The 22,910-nt window shown below is 47.3% G+C and overlaps 1 protein-coding gene across 2 annotated transcripts in view; it reads right to left on the bottom strand.

Annotated features, from left to right (window-relative positions):
• The window catches only part of ARSA (arylsulfatase A), an 85,272-nt gene that overhangs the window by 5,495 nt on the left and 56,867 nt on the right, over positions 1-22,910 (bottom strand). For both annotated transcript variants that reach the window (XM_063926635.1, XM_063926634.1), the window contains 2 exons: positions 16,597-16,721; positions 15,580-15,707 (listed from right to left, as the gene is read on the bottom strand). In XM_063926635.1, the coding sequence (XP_063782705.1) occupies positions 15,580-15,707; positions 16,597-16,721 (253 nt within the window). The remainder of the gene's footprint in view (positions 1-15,579; positions 15,708-16,596; positions 16,722-22,910) is intronic.

The raw sequence follows: 22,910 nt of genomic DNA, 5'->3' as shown, positions 1-22,910 counted from the left end.
TCCCAGCATGCCCTGACACAGCTTTAGCATTCTCTGACAGCAAAACTGTGTCAGGGCATGCTGGGATATGTAGTTTCACAACAGCTGGAGGGACGCAGTTTGCACATGCCTGGCTTACACCAAGACAGAGAAAATGTAACTGTATACATTTTAGTTATGACATCAGAATAAATATATATATATATATATATATATATATATATATATATATATATTTACAGTTTTCAGCTATTAGCTTTTATGTAGTCTTAGGTTTTGACCAGTTTTATTAAAGAGCTGGAAAAATGTAATAAAATTAAACCAGAATGAGTAATCAAGGCACTGACACAACTACTGAAGGAATAACAGGCTGAGATCCTGACCTTTCTGTTGTGTCTCTAGACATCAGGCACAGAATTATACAGCTCTTAAAATGTGTATATATATATATATATATATATATATATATTGTAGGTGCTGATGCAGAATTTGATGTAACAGTATATACAGGCTCCAGTTAGTAAACACTTAATTTACTATTCACAGCCTATATATGGACATAAGCTTCAGTATTCCCTTAGGCTGCTAGCGCAATTAAATGTGCTTCATTAACAATTTGCTTACACTGCTCTTGAATATTTACTAACCTGGATAGAAAGTATTCAGCCCACATTACTGGGCTGATTGTGTGTCACATGGACCTCTCTTAACGGTACAAATGGCACCATTTTGCATAAAGTGCATGTGCAGCAGCAAATTTATGTACAGTAGCTTTGTGAATGTTCGTTCTATTCCAAGTTGAAAACACCTTGACTGTAACTATCTGTCAGTGAAATATAGCGTTTCTGGGCACGTTTCAGCGATAATGCAATCACACGTAACCGCCACAACAACCGCCAAAACAAACAAAAAAACCCATAGGGTTCCGCTTATTTAAGCAAACCAGCACTAGGGGATAATGCCATAGCAGGGGAGACACTCAGTATGGGGTCCCCCTGCCATAGCATTAAACACCTCCCCTCCCCAAAACCAGTCAGTCCTGGGTTGGAATTCCTCTGAAAGCGGGGACCCCCCAAAAAATGAGATTTTACTTACCGGTAAATCTATTTCTCGTAGTCCGTAGTGGATGCTGGGGACGCCGTAAGGACCATGGGGAATAGACGGGCTCCGCAGGAGATAGGGCACTTTAAGAAAGCTTTGGATTCTGGGTGTGCACTGGCTCCTCCCTCTATGTCCCTCCTCCAGACCTCAGTTAGAGAAACTGTGCCCAGAGGATATGAACAGTACGAGGAAAGGATTTTTGGAATCTAAGGGCGAGATTCATACCAACCACACCAATCACACTGTATAATTAGTGATAAACTACCCAGTTAACAGTATGAACAATTAACATAGCCTCGGTTCAAGACCGACCAACTATAATATAACCCTTATTGAAGCAATAACTATATACAAGTCTTGCAGAAGAAGTCCGCACTTGGGACGGGCGCCCAGCATCCACTACGGACTACGAGAAATAGATTTACCGGTAAGTAAAATCTTATTTTCTCTAACGTCCTAGTGGATGCTGGGGACTCCGTAAGGACCATGGGGATTATACCAAAGCTCCCAAACGGGCGGGAGAGTGCGGATGACTCTGTAGCACCGATTGAGCAAACACAAGGTCCTCCTCAGCCAGGGTATCAAACTTATAGAACTTCGCAAAAGTGTTGGAATTTGACCAAGTAGCCGCTCGACAAAGCTGTAATGCCGAGACCCCTCGGGCAGCCGCCCAAGAAGAGCCCACCTTCCTAGTGGAATGGGCCTTAACCGATTTAGGTAATGGCAATCCTGTCGTAGAATGCGCCTGCTGAATCGTGTTACAGATCCAGCGAGCAATAGTCTGCTTTGAAGCAGGAGCGCCAACCTTGTTGGCCGCATACAGAACAAACAGAGCTTCAGTCTTCCTGATCCTAGCTGTTCTGGTCACATAAATCTTCAAAGCCCTGACCACATCCAGGGACTCAGAGTCCTCCAAGTCCCGAGTAGCCACAGGCACGACAATAGGTTGGTTCATATGAAAAGATGAGACCACCTTGGGCAGAAATTGAGGCCGAGTCCACAACTCTGCCCTATCCACGTGAAAAATTAGGTATGGGCTTTTATATGATAAAGCCGCTAATTCTGAAACACGCCTTGCAGAAGCTAAGGCCAACAACATGACCACTTTCCAAGTGAGGTATTTCAACTCCACTGTTTTGAGTGGTTCAAACCAAGGTGACTTGAGGAAACTTAATACCACCTTAAGATCTCAAGGCGCCACCGGAGGCACAAAGGGAGGCTGAATATGCAGCACGCCCTTCACAAAAGTCTGTACTTCAGGAAGAGAAGCCAATTCTCTTTGAAAGAAAATGGATAAGGCCGAAATTTGGACCTTTATGGACCCTAATTTTAGGCCCAAATTCACTCCCGTTTGAAGGAAGTGAAGCAAACGGCCCAAATGGAACTCTTCCGACGAAGCAGCTCTGGCCTCACACCAAGAAACATATTTCCGCCATATACGGTGATAATGTTTCGATGTCACATCCTTCCTAGCCTTGATCAGGGTAGGAATGACCTCCTCCGGAATCCCTTTTTCCGCTAGGATCCGTCGTTCAACCGCCATGCCGTCAAACGCAGCCGCTCTAAGTCTTGGAACAGACAGGGCCCCTGTTGCAGCAGGTCCTGCCTTAGAGGAAGAGGCCACGGATCTTCTGTGAGCAACTCTTGCAGATCCGGATACCAAGTCCTCCTTGGCCAATCTGGAACAATGAGAATTGCTCTGACCCTTCTTAGTCTTATTAATCTCAACACCTTGAGTATGAGAGGCAGAGGAGGAAACACATAGACCGAACTGAACCCTCATGGTGTCACCAGAGCGTCTACCGCTACCGCCTGAGGGTCTCTTGACCTGGCGCAATACCTTTTTAGCTTTTTGTTGAGACGGGATGCCATCATGTCTATTTGAGGCAGTTCCCACCGATCCACGATCTGTGTGAAGACTTCTTGATGAAGTCCCCACTCTCCCAGATGCAGGTCGTGCCTGCTGAGGAAGTCCGCCTCCCAGTTGTCCACCCCCGGGATGAACACTGCTGATAGCGCGCTTACATGGCCTTCCGCCCAGCGCAGAATTCTGGACGCCTCTGCCATGGCCACTCTGCTCCTTGTGCCGCCCTGGCGGTTTACATGAGCCACTGCCGTGACATTGTCAGACTGAATCAGAACCGGTTTGTTCTGAAGCCATTCCTCAGCCTGGCATAGGGCGTTGTAAATGGCCTTTAACTCCAGGACATTGATGTGGAAACAAGTCTCTAGGCTTGACCAGAGACCTTGGAAATTTCTTCCCAGTGCGATAGCTCCCCAACCTCGTAGGCTCGCGTCCGTGGTCACCAGGATCCAGTCCTGAATGCCGAACCTGCGATCCTCTAGGAGGTGAGCACTGTGCAGCCACCACATGAGAGATACCCTGGCCCTGGGAGACAAGGTGATCCGTTTCTGCAAATGTAGATGGGACCCGGACCATTTGTCCAATAGGTCCCATTGGAAGGTCCTCGCATGGAACCTGCCGAAGGGCATGGCCTCGTATGAAGCCACCATCTTCCCCAGAACCTTTGTGCAATGATGCACCGAAACCTTTTTTGGCTTTAAAAGGTTCCTGACCAGGGCTATGAGCTCCTGAGCCTTCTCCACCGGAAGAAAAACTCTTTTTTGGTCTGTGTCTAGAATCAGGCCCAAAAAGGTCAGACGCGTTGCAGGTACTAGCTGGGATTTCGGTAAATTGAGAATCCAACCGTGCCTCTGCAACGTCTTCATGGACAGAGACACGCTGTCCAGCAACTTCTCCCGAGATCTCGCCTTTATAAGGAGATCGTCCAAGTACGGGATAATTGTGACTCCCTGCTTGAACAGGAGCACCATCATTTCCGCCATTACCTCGGTGAAAATTCTCGGGGCCGTGGAGCGACCAAACGGCAACGTCTGAAATTGGTAGTGACAATCCTGTACTGCAAATCTCAGAAACGCCTGGTGAGGGGGGAAAATCGGAACATGAAGGTACGCATCCTTTATGTCCAGGGACACCATCCAATCCCCTCCCTCCAGGCTGGCGATGATCATTCTGAGCGATTCCATCTTGAACTTGAACCTCTTCAAGTACAGGTTCAGGGATTTTAGATTTAGAATGGGTCTGACCGAACCGTCCGGTTTCGGTACCACAAACAGGGATGAATAATAACCCTCTCCTTGCTGGAGATGGGGAACCTTGATTATCACCTGTTGAATGTACAATTTGTGAATTGCCGCTAACACTAGCTCCCTCTCTGACGGGGAAGCTGGCAGAGCCGATTTGAAAAACCGGCGAGGGGGCATGTCTTCGAATTCCAGTCTGTATCCCTGGGAAACAATTAACTATTGCCCAGGGATCCACCTGTGATTGAACCCAGACGTGGCTGAAAAGACGAAGACGTACCCCCAGTTGATCTGACCCCCACCCCCCGGAAAGCCCCAGCATCATGCTGTGGACTTTGCGGAAGCAGGGGAGGACTTCTGCTCCTGGGAACTAGCTGAGTGCAGCCGTTTTCCCTTGCCTTTACCTCTGGCAACGAAGGACGATCCACGTACCTTCTTGTTTTTATTGGAACGAAAGGACTGCATTTGATAATGCGGTACCTTCTTAGAATGCTGCGGGGGAACATAAGGTAAAAAATTTGATTTACCAGCCGTAGCAGTAGAGACTAGGTCCGAGAGGCCTTCTCCAAACAACTCCTCCCCCTTGTACGGCAATGACTCCATATGCCGCTTCGAGTCGGCGTCTCCCGTCCACTGTCGGGTCCACAAGAGCCGCCTAGCAGAAATAGACATAGCGTTTATTCTAGAGCTTAGTAAACAAATGTCTCTCTGAGCATCGCTCATATACAAGGCAGCATCTCTGACATGCTCCATGGTCATTTGGATGGTATCCCTATCTAAGGTGTCAATCTCCGTAGATAAAGAGTCTGCCCATGCCACGACAGCACTACAAACCCAGGCCGACGCCATGGCCGGCCTAACTATAGTTCCTGAATGTGTGTAAATGTGCTTCAGGGTGATTTCCTGCTTGCGATCAGCAGGATCCTTGAGGGAAGCTGTATCCGGAGAAGGCAGTGCCACCTTCTTGGATAAGCGTGTCAGCGCCTTGTCTACTTTAGGCGCAGATTCCCATCGTATCCGATCCTTCTGTGGAAAGGGATACGCCATGAGAATCCTTTTGGGAACCTGTAGTCTCCGATCTGGAGATTCCCAAGCCTTTTCGCATAATTCGCTTAGCTCAAATGAGGACGGAAACGTGACCTCAGGCCTTTTCCCTTTATACATGTGAACCCTCGTGTCAGGGACAGGGGGTTCCTCCGTGATATGCAATACCTCCTTTATGGCAATAATCATGTACCTAATACCTTTTGCCACATTCGGCTGTAATTTTGCATACTCATAGTCGACACTAGAGTCAGTATCTGTGTCGGTATCGGTGTCAGCGACTGGGGATATGGGGCGCTTTTGAGACCCTGAAGGTCCTGGCTCCCCAGGGACAGGCACGGGCTGGCTACCTGACTGATCCCTAGCTTCAGCCTTGTCTAATCTTTTATGCAGCAGATTTACATTTGCATTCAAGACATTTAGCATATCCACCCAGTCCGGTGTCGGCGTTGCCGACAGCGACCTGACATTCAAGCACTCCCCCTCCACATTTAGGGAGCCTTCCTCATCAAACATGTCGACACACCCGTACCGACACACTGCACACACCCAGGGAAACTTTTTCTGAAGACAGTATCCCCTGAAAGGCCCTTTGGAGAGACAGAGAGAGAGTATGCCAGCACCCAGCGCAACAACCTGGAGACCAACACAGAATGTTTTTCCCCCAGTAGCGCTGTATTATATTGTATCCGCCAATTATGTGCCCCACCTCTCTTTTTAAACCCGCTTCACCGTGTGTAAACAGGGGAGAGTCCGGGGAGCTTCCTCTCAGCGTTCTGTGGAGAGAGAAATGGCGCTGGTGAGTGCTGATGGAGAAGCCCCGCCCCCTCGGTGGGGGGCTTCTATCCTGCTCAAAATCGTGAAAAAATGGCGGGGGCTCAATTATATACATGTACAGTGCCCAGCTGTACATGTATATACCTATTTGCCATCCAAGAGGTGTAACTATTGCTGCCCAGGGCGCCCCCCCCTGCGCCCTGCATCCATACAGTGACCGGAGTGTGTGAGGTGATGTGGAGCAATGACGCACAGCTGCAGTGCTGTGCGTTACCTCTGTGAAGCTGAAGGCTTCTGCCGCCTGAGACGTCTTCTTGCTTCCGCTCTTCTGGCTCTGTGAGGAGAACGGCGGCGCGGCTCCGGGGGTGGACGCCCAGGACGAACCTGTGTTCACCCCCTCTGAAGCTAATGGTGTTCAGTAGCTGAGGCAGCAGATCCTATCAGTTAAGTAGGTCTACCCCTCTCTCCTCAGTCCCTCGATGCAGGGAGCCTGTTGCCAGCAGTGCTCCCTGTAAAAAAGTGAAAATCCAAAACAAAAATGCTTTCTTTAGCAAAGAACTCAAGCGAGCTCCCTGCAGTGCGCCCTTCATCCTCTGGGCACAGGATCTAACTGAGGTCTAAAGGAGGGACATAGAGGGAGGAGCCAGTGCACACCCAGAATCCAAAGCTTTCTTAAAGTGCCCTATCTCCTGCGGAGCCCGTCTATTCCCCATGGTCCTTACGCAGGGCCGTCTTAACAGCAGTGTGGGCCCCTGGGCACAACAATGCACTGGGACCCCGACCTATCCTCAGTGGTAGGGATGGGGGGTGCTATCAGCGGCAGCTTTGATGTCCTGCGGGCGGTAGGGGGTGTTCTATCTTCTGCTCAGCATGTAGGACCTGGAGCAGTAATTTCTGCTAATTACTCCTTTACTGCACAGATGGTGGGAGATGGGGCAAGAGGGAGAACACTAAACTGTATAAGGGGGCATTGGGCTGAATGAAGGGGCCCTGGTACATGACTTCCTGGGTAGTAGGGGGTGTTTAATACGCAGGAGAGGGGTGGATAGTGGAGTGGGCTTGATATTCAGCATTTTCCGGAGGCAGGGCAACTTGCTCGACTGCAGATATCTGCAGTTCCTGGAAATAGATTTCTTAGCTTTGAAGGGATAAAACACTAGAGAGTACCACCTGTCAGGAGGTTCTGGGGATATGGGGATCAGAGTTCAGGAGCCAGAGCAATCCACCAAAGAAAATATAAAACTGCATACCAGGCGTGTGGATCTGGAGTAGGGACCAGCTGCTGGAAGGCTGATATTCCTGGTTCTGGGCATAGTAGAGACAAGCTGCCAGTGTTCACCAAAAGGGGAGAGTCCCATCTTTTGGCATATACCCTCAGAAAAACTATAAAAACAAACAGAACCCGAGATATCTGGCTGGGAAGAGCAATTAACAGGCTTGGATAGGGACGACTACTTTGCAGTGGGATATCTCCGGTTCCCCAGGTCCAATTTTCAAAAATCTGGTACCCCTGGAAAGAGGGGACCCTCAGCTTTCATCATAGGGCCCTTATACTCCTGGGGCCCTTGGGCAAGTGCCCATTGAGCCCATACGAAAAGACGGCCCTGTCCTTACGGAGTCCCCAGCATCCACTAGGACGTTAGAGAAATGTAAATGACGTTACCCCTCCTGAGCAACAACCAGCCCCGTGCTATGCCCAGCTCCCCTGGTGGCGGTGGGTGCAGAGTTCATGATATGCTAATATTGTTTTTTACAGTCGGCCTACTGGTCCCAGCAAGCCTGCCCCAACATGCCGGCACTTGGAGAACCACAAGTGCCAGCATGCCCAGACATTAAGGGCCCGCTGGCACCCGTAGTCTGCCTGTAAAGAAAATATTAAAATAAAAGCAGAACACCTAATGTTTAAATAGTTTATTAAGCAGCACCTTCACCTGTGGGGCGGCGGCCTTTAAGCTCTTTTTCATGTTTGCTGCCTCCCCGGGACTTCCGGCGTCTTCTGGAGCTCTTTCCTGCTCCCTCCCCGCCGCCGGACTAGCCACTGCTACCTTTCCACTGGCTTATATAAGCCAGTTGAGGGGGCGGGGTGATGATGCGGCGAGCTGTGATTGGCTTGCGGTGGCCATCCTGAATTTAAAAAATTATGCTGAGGCGTCATTTTTTAAATGGGAAGCTGCCTTTTACGCTACTGAACTCTGCAGAATGGCTGGAACGGACTGGATCCTCTCGGATCCAGGTCTGCAGCCAGCCACCCTTTCTCTGCCGGGTGCCGCTGTCACGTCGCGCCGCCGCATTTGTGCCCGCTGGCTAGCGGATCCAGTGGATCTGCTGGTCCAATCATATCTTCGGGAATGACAGGGGCGTGCATTCATGTGGGCTGAATGGACGCTCCTGTCATTGAGGCATCTGTACTGGTGTCGCTTCACTATGTTTTTTCAGTGGGCTCTTACAGCCCATGGCTTGGCCTCGCCCCCCGCTTCCCGAATTTTAGTGTTAGCAGTGGGACGCACCTCTCCTGCTGCCTCCCACCCAATATGATTAGAATCATAAAAGATGATATTTATCACAGAATTTATGTTATAAATATCTCCTTTGTATTATTTTAAACATTATGACAGGGGAGGCACTGCCTACCCCAGAGGCGGCCAGACTTTTGGAGTCGGCGATCTACTTTGAAAGCTAAAAAGCTTTTGTGATCTACCTAGGGGGAATAATAGCGCGCCCCATAGGCGCGCACGCAAAAAGGGGCGTGGCATAACAAGTAGGTGTGGTATAACAAAGTGGGCGTGGTATAACAAAAAAAAGGGACGTAGCCTTGCTGCACAGAGTGTAATGACTGCCTCAGACGAAGTAACACATTGGCCCCCACAGGTAAAAACCTCAAACACATATGCCCCCACAGTGCCAGATACACATGCCCCCACAGTGCCATGTGCCCACAGTGCCAGATATGCCCCCACAGTGCCAGATACAGATATGCCCCACAGTGCCATGTGCCCACAGTGCCAGATATGCCCCCACAGCGCCAGATTACAGATATGCCCCCACAGTGCCATGTGCCCACAGTGCCAGATATGCCCCCACAGTGCTATGTGCCCGCAGAGCCAGATATGCCCCCAGTGCCATATATGACCCCACAGTGCCAGATACAGATATGCCCCCACAGTGCCAGATACAGATATGCCCCCACAGTGCCATGTGCTCACAGTGCCAGATATGCCCCCACAGCGCCAGATTACAGATATGCCCCCACAGTGCCATGTGCCCACAGTGCCAGATATGCCCCCACAGTGCTATGTGCCCGCAGAGCCAGATATGCCCCCAGTGCCACATATGACCCCACAGTGCCAGATGCAGATATGCCCCCACAGTGCCAGATACAGATATGCCCCCATAGTGCCATGTGCCCACAGTGCCAGATATGTCCCCACAGTGCCAGATACAAATATGCCCCCACAGTGCCAGATACAGATATGCCCCCGTAGTGCCATGTACCCACAGTGCCAGATATGCCCCCACAGCGCCAGATTACAGATATGCCCCCACAGTGCCAGATATGCACCCCACAGTCATTGTGCCCGCAGAGCCAGATATGCCCCCAGTGCCACATATTACCCCACAGTGCAAGATATGCCCCACATTGCCAGATATGCCCCCACTGAGCCATGTGCCCCCATAGTAGAGCTCACCGGAGTGGAGAGCGCAGCACGTGCTTCTCCTGTCTGCCGCCCTGCTTCTCAGTCTAATCTCCGGCGGTGACGGCAGCGTGTATGGCTCAAATCAGGCGCCGGTCCGCGAGCTCTCATTGTCTAACGAACCGGCACTTGATTTGAGCTATACACTCGGCCGTCACTGCCGCAGACCAGAATGAGGAGGCAGAGCGGCAGGCAGGAGAGGCGCGGCTTCGGGTGGCTGGGTGGCGGATCGCGATCGACTGGTCGCTTGTCCGCGATCAACCAGTCGATCGCGATCGACTGTTTGGCCATCCCTGGCCTACCCTGACTGCTCGTCCCTGGTGTGTATATTCTCTCTCTCTCTCTCTGTGTGTATATATATATATATATATATATATATATACACACACACACACTTAGTGTGAGTGTGTGTGTGTGTGTGTGTGTGTGTGTGTGTATGTATGTATATATATATATATATATATATGTATATGTGTATATATATATATATATATATATATAAAAGGAAGAGAGACAGACAAAATGATAGGGCTATTTTAGTTTCCCTGCCCTATATTCATTACAGTCCTAGGTGTTTGTTCCATTTATACCTTCCCTTCTAAGGTAATGGGTCAGTCCAGGCACAGCAATTGGTTTTGATTGGCATTCCCACCTATCCCAGTTGTGTTTAAGGTATATTAAGGGGCCTGTTAGGCATTGACTGTTTTGACACTGGCACATGCTAATAGCTGCATATGGTTGCATAAATTGTTTCTGCTGCATATCCTGATGATGATCCGGAGGGATCGAAACATCGATAAAACTATCTTCTCTAACTGTACTGATAAGTATGAATTAAAGTTAATGCTTTTTTAAGTGCAAAAAATTTTTCTCTGGTGAGTGCCCCCTTATTTTGGCTTTCTATATGTGGATGTCTGGACTTGTACTCTGGATTTCTTGGGAGTCACCCCAGTTGTTGCCTAACCGTTGCCATGCGAGTGCGACCCTACATGGAGATATATATATATATATATATATATATTATGAGAGAGAACACACATTCATTCATATACATGCACAGACACATACATACACACACAAACTTCACATACAGTACATATTGCGTATTTAATACATACAGTACTGTACCATCAGAGGCGGGAGCAGACAGATGGCACTGTGTAAACGAAGGGAGCTGCTGTGGATGAGAATGGGCAGCCAGCAGCTATCCTAGTACATTCTCTAAGCATAGAGCTACATAGCTCTCTGCTGCAGCAGCTCCGCGGTTGCAGCTTTTACTAAAACAGATAATTGGAAATCCCCCGGTGTGCGCCACTGGGGCCATACTCAGACCCATAAGAGCCAGGAGTGGATGCTAGAAATAACATTAATTCTCATGGAGCCATGAGACTGATGTGCATTTATAGGAGGGTTCTCTCACTAGGGGGACATGTACTAAGCGGTGATAAAAGTGGAGAAGTGAGTTAGTGGAGAAGTTGCCCATGGCAACCAATCAGCATTAACGTGACATTTATAATTTGCATACTATAAATGTATACAGAGCAGCTGATTGGTTGCCATGGGCAACTTCTCCACTGGCTCACTTCTCTACTTTTATCACTGCTTAGTACATGTCCCCCACTGTCTCTTAAAAACCCTAAAGACGGCATTAAATAGGACAAACAGTCTATACTGTAGTCAGCAAGTCACATCTGGGCATGTATTGTATGCAAAAATGCAAAAAATGTAGTAATGATAAAATAGTACAAGTAGAATTGTGTAAGGTAATCCACAGCAATTCATTACTGTACTTGGTGAGAGGGATGAGATTCTCAGCATTAGACTGATCAAGGTTAATAACTACAGTCACATTGAAGTTGAACAGGTCATATTTCGGGATATCCCTTTAGACTTACAATTAGAAAAATGATTGCAAAGCTCTTACATGTGCTAGGTGAAATAATGAGTTCATGTCCAATTGTTGCCACACCCCCATAGTGGCAGAAAACGGGAGCGTGACTCGCGATCACAGCACTCCTACGAAGCAACGCAGCCTTTCTGTAAGCCACACCCCTTCTTTGCAGCGCCATGGTGTCCCTCCTCGTCATCTCCCAATATTGGGAGGTATGGAATAGGGATTAATGCTGTCCACTGAAATATGCAGGATGTAAGGGTCTGCACAATATCAACAGATCTCTTGCCACTAGTACTGTATTTACCCAGAAGTATCGCTCCAAGCTGTGGACAACCCAACAGAGGGAACGCTCTAAATGGCAGCAGTTGAATAACATGCCAAATGATTAGAGGAACAAGACAAACAATGTGGGACATTTGGTTTCAGAGGGGCTAGATGCATCATCGCTTGGAAAGTGATAAAATGGAGAGTGAAAAAGCACCAGCCAATCAGCTCCTAACTGCCATGTCACAGGCTGTGTTTGAAAAATGTCAGGAGCTGATTGGCTGGTACTTTTTCACTCTCCATTTTATCACTTTCCAAGCGATGATGCATCTAGCCCAGAATCTTAAGGGAATTTGTTACATTTGTGCTTTAAAATAGTAATAAATTACTCATCAGTTTTTATATTTTGTATAAGATACGCATTTCCATAATGCATATGTGCAACAAAACAATGTGCATTCTATGTAATCAATGACTTGTATAGCTTTACATCTGAAGATGTGGAACATTGCAGGCAGGGGTGATTTATAATTGGAACACATTTTAGGAGGGATCTCTCTGGTAGGGGAATTTAACTGTAATAGAATGTCTAAGCGCTAACGCATTAGGTTGACTCTACAGGAGGGACAGCGTGCTAGTCTTTCCTTTACTAAGTTAGTAGCATAAATTAATACGAAAGGTTGTCCCCGCTTTGTGATGGCATGGTCATTGGCTCCTGTACTTTAACATCACTCAATGGCCAGATACACTTGAATTGTTTTTTTTTTTTGTTTTTCACATTTTTTTTGTATGCGCGGCCTAAACACACCATTGTACTTTACTACTTGGTCCTTGGCTCGAGTAGTTTAATTTCACTCTATTGCTAGGTTCACATTTTCTTTGTATTTACGGTTAAACTCCCCTACCTGTTTACCTTGAATCCCCGGTTTTAATTTTTTTAAAAAGGGGGACACAATAAGGCTCACAAACACCGTTAGTATAGCATCCATGAGAAGGAGAGTGTGCACATTTTTTCATAGCACCACTACTATAACATTTAACATTATACGTTACCAGTAACACTTACTATTGATTTTATATGATAGGTGTCACATAGCACGATTTTTCTGTCTGGTCACTGTATGTAAATATGTGGCATACTGCGTAGCCAAGTACATTTTGATTTTACACTATTGTGTTTAGGATCTGGATTCCAGGGGCATGATTTTTTTTTTACTTTTTGTTCATTTTTTCCTTCTCCTTTTAGGAGTTATTTACTATTTACTTTGTAAATTAATCCCTGACTGTGAGTGTGTCACAGGGACATGCAGTCAGGGTTGGCAGGGGAGTTCCTCCCCTGTCATTAATGATTAAAATAATATAAAGAAGATACGTATGACACACATTCTGTGTCATAAGTATCTCCTTTATAATAATGTAATCATTATCCCTGCCTAAATGGGGTTGGGAGGCACCGATTATGGTGCCTCCCGGTGTGAATGGGGAAAGGTGTGGGAGCAGGGGGTGGGCGGGGCCTAGCAATGGGCATTAAAAGCCCATTACATGGGAAAGCTGCACCATTAGAGGTGCCGCTTTCATACAGGGACGTGCTTTCAACCCATGAAAGCATGCCCCTGTCAGTGAGGCCACAGTGATTGGCCAGCAGATCCGTCACTGGATCCGCTGTCAATCACTGTGCGGGCGTCAGCGGAGGTGCGGGCTTCGGCGGTGGTGCAGACGGCGGTGGTGCAGGCGGCGGAGGTGCAGGCGGCGGAAGTGTCTGTCTCAAAAAAAGAAATTCAGCTCATCAGGGGAGGTTTCCAGGTACTCGGACCCCCCCCCCTGCGTGCACTACTGCTCCAGGCACTCTGGTTTCCTCCCACAATAGAATTAGAATTGCATAGGACAAAATAACAAATATTTGTATCATTGCATTACACTTTATATGGAATATTCAAAGTTCACATTAAGTAATCACCATCAATATGGAGGGAATTCAAGTATTTTGCACACCAGCAGCCACTAGATGGCGCCCGACAAGGCAATTCAAGTTTTGCTTGATTTGGGTACGCACAGCCGCCAGCGCTGATATTACTATTATGTTGACAGGCTGGTAACTAGTATTATGGGGCCTCATTCCGAGTTGATCACTCGCTTGCTAGTTTTAGCAGCCGTGCAAATGCTATGCCGCAGCCCACTGAGTGTATTTTAGTTTAGCAGAAGTGTGAACGCATGTGCAGCCGAGCTCTGCGAAAACAGTTTGTACAGTTTCTGAGTAGCTCTGAACTTACTCAGCGCTTGCGATCACTTCAGCCTATTAGTGTCTGGATTTGACGTCATACATCTGCCCAGCGAACGCTCAGCCATGCCTGCGTTTTTTCAGACACGCCTGCGTTTTTGCAAACACTCCCTGAAAACGGTCAGTTGACACCCAGAAACGCCCCCTTCCTGTCAATCTTCTTGTGGCCGTCAGTGCGACTGAAAACTTCGCTAGAACCTGTGCACAATCACAACGGGCTTTGTACCTGTACGTCGCGCGTGCACATTGCAGAGCATACGAATGCACAGAAATGCCAATTTTTAGCCTGATCGCTGCGCTGCGAACAACAACAGCAGCTAGCGAACAACTCGGAATGCCCCCATTATACGGTGTGAAAATAGTGTAATGTGACTTTAGCATTTACTGCAAACACTGTGAAGTCACATTGTCTATGTTATCTGTATGCTATTGTGAGGACTGAGGAGTAATCATAGAAACTACTTACACCTAATGTGTGCCTGGCGCAAATGCTACTATTTGTGAGCTGGATTACTCTGACCTAGTAGTAGAACTAGTGATGCAAGTAAACATGCTGTGTGTGTCTTTACTCTTTTCCCTATGTAGATTCTGAAAAAAATCTATATATTTTATATCCAGGGGACAACAGTGAGATGCTGTCCACTACACCATTATATTTTGAACAAGGTGGCCGTAAACATATGAGCACTTCACCTCATTGCATTTCAAAAGATTACACAGTGATTATGTTATATTTAGAGAAAAAACTTTACCATTATGGTTTAATTGGGATGGAGAGGGGACACATTGGAATGCACACCTTAATTTCAAACACAATAAGAGGTGTTATCATGCTGAGACTTGTTTTTCCACACACAAAAAAATAAAATGCAGATGCACACTTTACAGTACTAAGCAATGCTAATCAGAATAAACTCTGCAATCTAACAGAGAGAAAAATTGAGGTGCTTAGCATAGTGTTTGGCCATAAATATGGTCGCTGTTGGTGGCACATATTTTTGGCCAAAAATTATGCCGAGTGCCTCAGTTTTGCTGTATGTTAGATTACAGAGTTTATTACAATTATTCTGATTAGCAGTGCTATAGAGTGTGCATCTGCATTTTATTTATTTTTTTCATTATGATTTAAAGACTGGTCACCCAACAAAGTCTCTGGGTTGTGCCAGTTATTAAACCTTTGCTATCAGTTCTCCCAGGAGTCTATAGGTTGTGTTTCAATATCTTGGCTGCGTATCTATTGATCCACTATTGCCCTATGTGGTGCACATCAAACCCACACATCAACTCCACCCACACATCAACCCTGTTCCTCTCAATTACTAAAGATTTTATGTACTGGAACTGTCATCATATAAAATTCTACAGGTGTGATACATATAGACATTATAAACTTCATGACTCCTGAATATGTTCCCCTTTTACACATATATATTAGAATTACTCACCTTGTCACCATTAAAAAGAAGTTTAGTAAGATCATATCCATCCAAAGTGACATTGGGAAGATGGGCTCCTGCCACAGCCGCTACTGTGGGCAGGATGTCCAAGGTGCTGGCCAGCTCAGAGGTCACTCCTAGATATCATTACAGGAGACAAAGTATACAATAGAAGGGGTACAATAACCAATAACAATTGATAGGAAAATACAGAAACATGAAGCTCCAGAGACAAAACTCTTGGAATTGTGACCCCCTGCCACAATTATCTCTTGGTAGAAATCCCTACAGATGTGTCCTCAACCATCTTGCCTCAATATGCCACGTAGCGGGAGATGCCTGGCAGGTCCCATTCAACTCCATTAGCATCAAGCGTCTTTTCTTGTGCTAAAATGCGCCTTATTTGCATCGCTATGCATATAAGACTCACAAGCAGACTCTTGAAGATCAAAATGATATGCGGCATGTCTATTTTCTGTGTGCGTCTGTGGCTATAACTGCATACAAAATGGTATGTTACAGTGTTTTCTAGGAAACACTGTAACGTACCATTTCATATGCACATACAGCTTTAGTCGCACACAGAATATAGGCGTACCGCATATCATTTTAATCAGCATATTTGCAGCGTTTTGTAAATTAGATGCATTTTAATGAAAAAAAAAAATCTGCTTGTAAAGACGTAAAGCACTACAGAGCCACTCCACAGCATGGCGTGACTAGAAGGGCTGTTTAACATGCAGGAATACTTGATGTATGTGGACACATCTGTATTAATCACTATGCTGAGCTAAGTAGAGAAGTAGCTTAGTTTAATGCATACTTGATAGCAAATATAAAAATCAAGCGCTAATATTATAGTAGAAACAGAAAATACGTAGTAAATAAATGATACATAGCAATGCATGAAACATAGGCCCCATAAGTAAAGGTGTATAATGTTGTTATTCTCTGTTATATGAATGCAACACCAAGATTAAGCTGATATTTGTTAACTAGAACTTTGTGCAAATAGATTGTTGTTACCTGGATTTATCTTCCCTTCCCAGTACATTATCGCAGGTTCTCGTAGGCCTCCTTCGTAAGTTGTACTTTTGCCACATTTCAGGAGTCCAGAGCTACCACCTCTCTCCTCACGCATTGTCTCGGGCCTGGTATAGAGAAAAATCAGATACATTTCACACAATCCGCACTTAATTTAAAAAAAAAAAAAACATTTAAGTCAATGGATAATCATGTAGGAACGGATATGTTTCCTGTGACTGAGTACATGTGAGAGGTTTTCCTGTTTCTGTATCAACTATTTGTCCTATGTCCCGCAGACCTTCATTATGGAACATCGTAAAGGGGAACCCCGCCTCCCCATGCTGGAAGCCAGGATTACCCAGAAACCACAGATACAAGGATTTGTGTCCCCCCAAGTTTCCGGATCGTATCAAGGAGTGCCAAAGGCGATAGACCGACCTCAGAAGGGGATTATCCTTCAGATCCTGATCACAGTCCGCCTCCATACAGTGGAGGAAGTTTGTCAAATTTTTAGATTTTATGAATTGTGCCTCAAGTTGTGTATTTGCATATGTGTCCTTATCGTTTAACCAGTCTCTCAGGAATCTCAATAAAGATGCGTGGGTATAAAGTAAAATGTTTGGGAAGTTAATGCCGCCATTAGCTTTCGGTTGTTGCAGTTTATGCATGGCTATACGAGGTCTCTTGCCTTTCCATATAAACTGCCGAAACAGTTTAGTTATGTGGGTCAGATCCGATCTACTGAGTAATACCGGGAGGGATTGTAAAATATATAATAACCGTAGAAATGTACACATTTTTATCAAAGCAGCTCTCCCTAAATACGAAAGCATTAAATGCTTCCATCCTTCCAGCTCTTTCGTTATGAGGGTTATTGCCTCCTTTACATTCAACCTATATAAATCCGAGAGATATTTCGGAAGTTTAATGCCCAGATATGTTATGTAAGTGTTAGCCCAGTTTATAGGAATCTGTCTCCCCCATCCTGGGCATTTTACCCCGTGTTTTAAATATAGCCCTATAGATTTTGAAAGATTAACTTGGAAACCCAAAATTTGTCCAAATTTGTCTAATAGATCTAGAATATCCTGCAATGAATCTTTGGGGTTCCCAATATACACTAACACATCGTCAGCGAATCACTAATTGGTGTTTTAACAATAGAATATTATTATAATTATTATTTCTCTAACGTCCTAAGTGGATGCTGGGGACTCCGTAAGGACCATGGGGATTAGCGGCTCCGCAGGAGACTGGGCACAACTAAAGAAAGCTTTAGGACTACCTGGTGTGCACTGGCTCCTCCCACTAAGACCCTCCTCCAGACCTCAGTTAGATTCTTGTGCCCGGCTGAGCTGGATGCACACTAGGGGCTCTCCTGAGCTCCTAGAAAGAAAGTATATTTAGGTTTTTTATTTTACAGTGAGATCTGCTGGCAACAGACTCACTGCAGCGAGGGACTAAGGGGAGAAGAAGCGAACCTACCTAACAGGTGGTAGTTTGGGCTTCTTAGGCTACTGGACACCATTAGCTCCAGAGGGATCGACCGCAGGACCCGACCTTGGTGTTCGTTCCCGGAGCCGCGCCGCCGTCCCCCTTACAGAGCCAGAAGCATGAAGAGTCCGGAAAATCGGCGGCAGAAGACTTCGGTCTTCACCAAGGTAGCGCACAGCACTGCAGCTGTGCGCCATTGCTCCTCATGTACACCTCACACTCCGGTCACTGATGGGTGCAGGGCGCTGGGGGGGGGCACCCTGAGGGCAATATATGACACCTTGGCTGGCAAATCTACATCATATATAGTCCTAGAGGCTATATAGATGTAAAATTACCCCTGCCAGTATTCCCGAAAAAAACGGGAGAAAGTCCGCCAAAAAAGGGGCGGGGCTTCTCCCTCAGCACACTGGCGCCATTTTCTCTTCACAGTGCAGCTGGAAGACAGCTCCCCAGGCTCTCCCCTGTAGTTTTCAGGCTCAAAGGGTTAAAAAGAGAGGGGGGGCACTAAATTTAGGCGCAATATATGTATACAAGCAGCTATTTGGGGAAAAATCACTCAGTTATAGTGTTAATCCCTGCATTATATAGCGCTCTGGTGTGTGCTGGCATACTCTCTCTCGGTCTCCCCAAAGGACTTTGTGGGGTCCTGTCCTCAGTCAGAGCATTCCCTGTGTGTGTGCGGTGTGTCGGTACGGCTGTGTCGACATGTTGGATGAGGAAGGTTACGTGGAGGCGGAGCAGAGGTCGATAAATGGGATGTCGCCCCCTGTGGGGCCGACACCAGAGTGGATGGATAGGTGGAAGGTATTAACCGACAGTGTCAACTCCTTACATAAAAGGCTGGATGACGTAACAGCTGTGGGACAGCCGGCTTCTCAGCCCGCGCCTGCCCAGGCGTCTCAAAGGCCATCAGGGGCTCAAAAAACGCCCGTTACCTCAGATGGCAGACACAGATGTCGACACGGAGTCTGACTCCAGTGTCGACGAGGTTGAGACATATACACAATCCACTAGGAACATCCGTTACATGATCTCGGCAATGAAAAATGTGTTACGCATTTTCTGACATGAACCCAAGTACCACATAAAAGGGGTTTTATTTTTGGGGAGAAAAAGCAGCCAGTGTTTTGTTCCCCCATCAGATGAATGAATGAAGTGTGTAAAGAAGCGTGGTTTCCCCTGATAAGAAACTGGTAATTTCTAAAAAGTTACCGATGGCGTACCCTTTCCCGCCAGAGGATAGGTCACGTTGGGAGATATCCCTTAGGGTGGATAAGGCGCTCACACGTTTGTGAAAAGGTGGCACTGCCGTCTTAGGATACGGCCACCTTGAAGGAACCTGCTGATAAAAAGCAGGAGGCGATCCTGAAGTCTGTATATTTACACACTCAGGTTATATACTGAAACCTGCAATTGCCTCAGCATAAATAGTGCTGCTGCAGCGTGGTCTGATACCCTGTCAGATAATATTAAAAGACAGGGATAATATTTTGCTAACATTGAGCATATTTAAGACGTTGTCTTATATATAAAGGATGCACAGAGGGATATTTGCCGGCTGGCATCCAGAATTAATGCAATGTCCATTCTGCCAGGAGGGTATTAGAAACCCGGCAGTGGACAGGTGATGCTGCCTTTAAAAGGCACATGGAGATTCTGCCTTATAAGGGTGAGGAATTGTTTGGGGATGGTCTCTGGGACCTCGTATCCACAGCAACAGCTGGGTAGAAAATTTTTTACCTCAGGTTTCCTCACAAAAGCCTAAGAAAGCACCGTATTTTCAGGTACAGTCCTTTCGGCTTCAGAAAAGCAAGCGGGTCAAAGGCGCTTCCTTTCTGCACAGAGACAAGGGAAGAAGGAAAAAGCTGCACCAGTCAGCCAGTTCCCAGGATCAAATATCTTCCCTCGCTTCCTCTGAGTCCACCGCATGATGCTGGGACTCCACAGGTGGAGACAGGTGCGGTGGGGGCGCGTCTCGGGAACTGCAGGGACCAGTGGGCTTGCCCACAGGTGGATCCCTAGGTTCTGCAAGTAGTATCACAGGGATACAGGCTGGAGTTCGAGGCGACTCCCCCTCGCCGTTGCCTCACATCAGCCTTGCCTGCTGCCCTCGGAGAAAGGTAGTACTGGCGGCGATTCACAAGCTGTACTTCCAGCAGGTGAAATCAAGGTACCCCTCCTTCAACAAGGCCGGGGTTACTATTCCAAAAGGTTGTGGTACCGAAACCAGACGGTTCGGTGAGACCCATTCTAAAATTGAAATCCTTGAACACTTATATACGAAGGTTCAAGTTCAAAATGGAATCGCTCAGGGCGATTATTGCAAGCCTGGGAAATTTCAGGGTATCACTGGACATCAAGGATGCTTACCTGCATGTCCCTATTTACCCTCTTCACCAGGTGTACCTCAAAATTGTGGTACAGGATTGTCATTACCAATTCCAGACGTTGCCGTTGGTCTGTCCCCGGCACCGAGGGTATTTACCAAGGTAATGGCTGAAGTACTTATCCCGTACTTGGACGATCTCCTTATAAAGGCGAGGTCCAGGGAGCAGTTGTTCGTCGGAGTAGCACTATCTCGGGAAGTGCTACAACAGCACGGCTGGATTCTGAATACTCCAAAGTCGCAGCTGGTTCCTACGACGCCTCTACTGTTCCTGGGTATGGTTCTGGACACAGAACAGGATAAAAAGAGTTTCTCCCGGAGGAGAAGTCCAAGGAGTTGGCGTCTCTAGACGGAGACCTCCTAATACAAATACAGGTGTCGGTGCATCAATGCACGCGAGCCTTGGGAAAGATGGTAGCTTCTTACGAAGAATTTCCATTCGCCAGGTCCCATGCAAGGATCTTCCAGTGGGATCTGTTGGACAAGTGGTCCGGGTCGCATCCTCAGATGCATTGGCGGATAACCCTATCTCCAAGGGCCAGGGTGTCGCTGTGGTGGTGACTGCAGAGTGCTCATCTTCTAGGGGGCCGCAGATTCGGCATACAGGACTGGGTCCTGGTGACCACGGATGCCAGCCTTCAAGGCTGGGGGGCAGTCACACAGGGAAGAAACTTCCAAGGCCTATGGAAAAGTCAGGAGACTTCCCTACACATAAATGTTCTGGAACTATGGGCCATTTACAATGCCCTAAGTCAGGCTAGACCCCTGCTTCAACACCGGCCGGTGCTGATCCAGTCTGACAACATCACGGCGGTCGCTCATGTAAACCGACAGGGCGGCACAAGAAGCAGGATGGCGTTGGCAGAAGCCACAAGGATTCTCCGATGGGCGGAAAATCATGTGTTAGCACTGTCAGCAGTGTTCATTCCCGGAGTGGACAACTGAGAAGCAGACTTTCTCAGCAGACACGACCTCCACCCGGGAGAGTGGGGACTTCATCCAGAAGTCTTCCAAATGATTGTACACCGTTGGGAAAGGCCACAGGTGGACAGGATGGCGTCCCGCCTCAACAAAAAGCTACAAAGATATTGCGCCAGGTCAAGGGACCCTCAGGCGATAGCTGTGGACGCTCTGGTAACACCGTGGGTGTACCAGTCGGTGTATGTGTTCCCTTCTCTGTCTCTCATACCCAGGGTAATGAGAATAATAAGGAGGAGAGGAGTAAGAACTATACTCATTGTTCCGGGTGGCCAAGAAGAGCTTGGTACCCAGAACTCCAAGAAATGATCTCAGAGGACCCATGGCCTCTGCCGCTCAGACAGGACCTGCTGCAGCAGGGGGCCTGTCTGTTCCAAGACGTACCGCGGCTGCGTTTGACGGCATGGCGGTTGAACGCCGGATCCTGAAGGAAAAGGGCATTCCGGAGGAAGTTATCCCTACGCTACTTAAAGCTAGGAAAGAAGTGAACGCAAACCATTATCACCGCATATGGCGGAAATATGTTGCGTGCTGTGAGGCCAGTAAGGCCCCAAAGGAGGAATTTCAGCTAGGTCGATTTCTGCACTTCCTACAAGTCAGAGGTGACTATGGGCCTAAAATTGGGTTCCATTAAGGTCCAGATTTCGGCTCTATCGATTTTCTTCCAAAATAGAACTGGCTTCACTGCCTGAAGTTCAGACTTTTGTTAAGGGAGTGCTGCATAGTCAGCCCCCGTTTGTGCCTCCAGTGGCACCGTGGGATCTCAACGTAGTGTTGGATTTCCTGAAGTCGCATTGAGTTGAGCCACTTAAATCCGTGGAGCTACAATACCTCACGTGGAAAGTGGTCATGATGTGGGCCTTGGCGTCGGCCAGGCGTGTATCAGAATTGGCGGCTTTGTCATGCAAAAGCCCTTATCTGTATTTTATATGGATAAGGCGGAATTGAGGACTCGTTCCCAATTCCTTCCTAAGGTGGTAGCAGTTTTTCATGTGAACCAACCTATTGTGGTGCCTGCGGCTACTTGGGACTTGGAGGATTCCAAGTTTCTGGACGTAGTCAGGGCCCTAAAAAGTATATGTTTCCAGGACGGCTGGAGTCAGGAAAACTGACTCGCTATTTATCCTGTATGCACCCAACAAGCTGGGTGCTCCTGCTTCTAAGCAGACTATTGCTCGCTGGATCTGTAGCACGATTCAACTTGCACATTCTGCGGCTGGACTGCCGCACCCTAAATCTGTGAAAGCCCATTCCACGAGGAAAGTGGGCTCTTCTTGGGCGGCTGCCCGAGGGGTCTCGGCTTTACAAATTTGCCGAGCTGTTACTTTGTCGGGTTCAAACACTCTTGCAAGAGTCTACAAGTTTGATACCCTGGCTGAGGAGGACCTAGAGTTTGCTCATTCGGTGCTGCAGAGTCATCCGCACTCTCCCGCCCGTTTGGGAGCTTTGGTAT

The sequence above is a fragment of the Pseudophryne corroboree genome, chromosome 6 (assembly GCF_028390025.1).
Source record: "Pseudophryne corroboree isolate aPseCor3 chromosome 6, aPseCor3.hap2, whole genome shotgun sequence".
Classification (NCBI taxonomy): domain Eukaryota; kingdom Metazoa; phylum Chordata; class Amphibia; order Anura; family Myobatrachidae; genus Pseudophryne; species Pseudophryne corroboree.
Note: the sequence above shows the minus strand (reverse complement) of the source record. Positions and strands in the feature narration are given on the sequence as shown.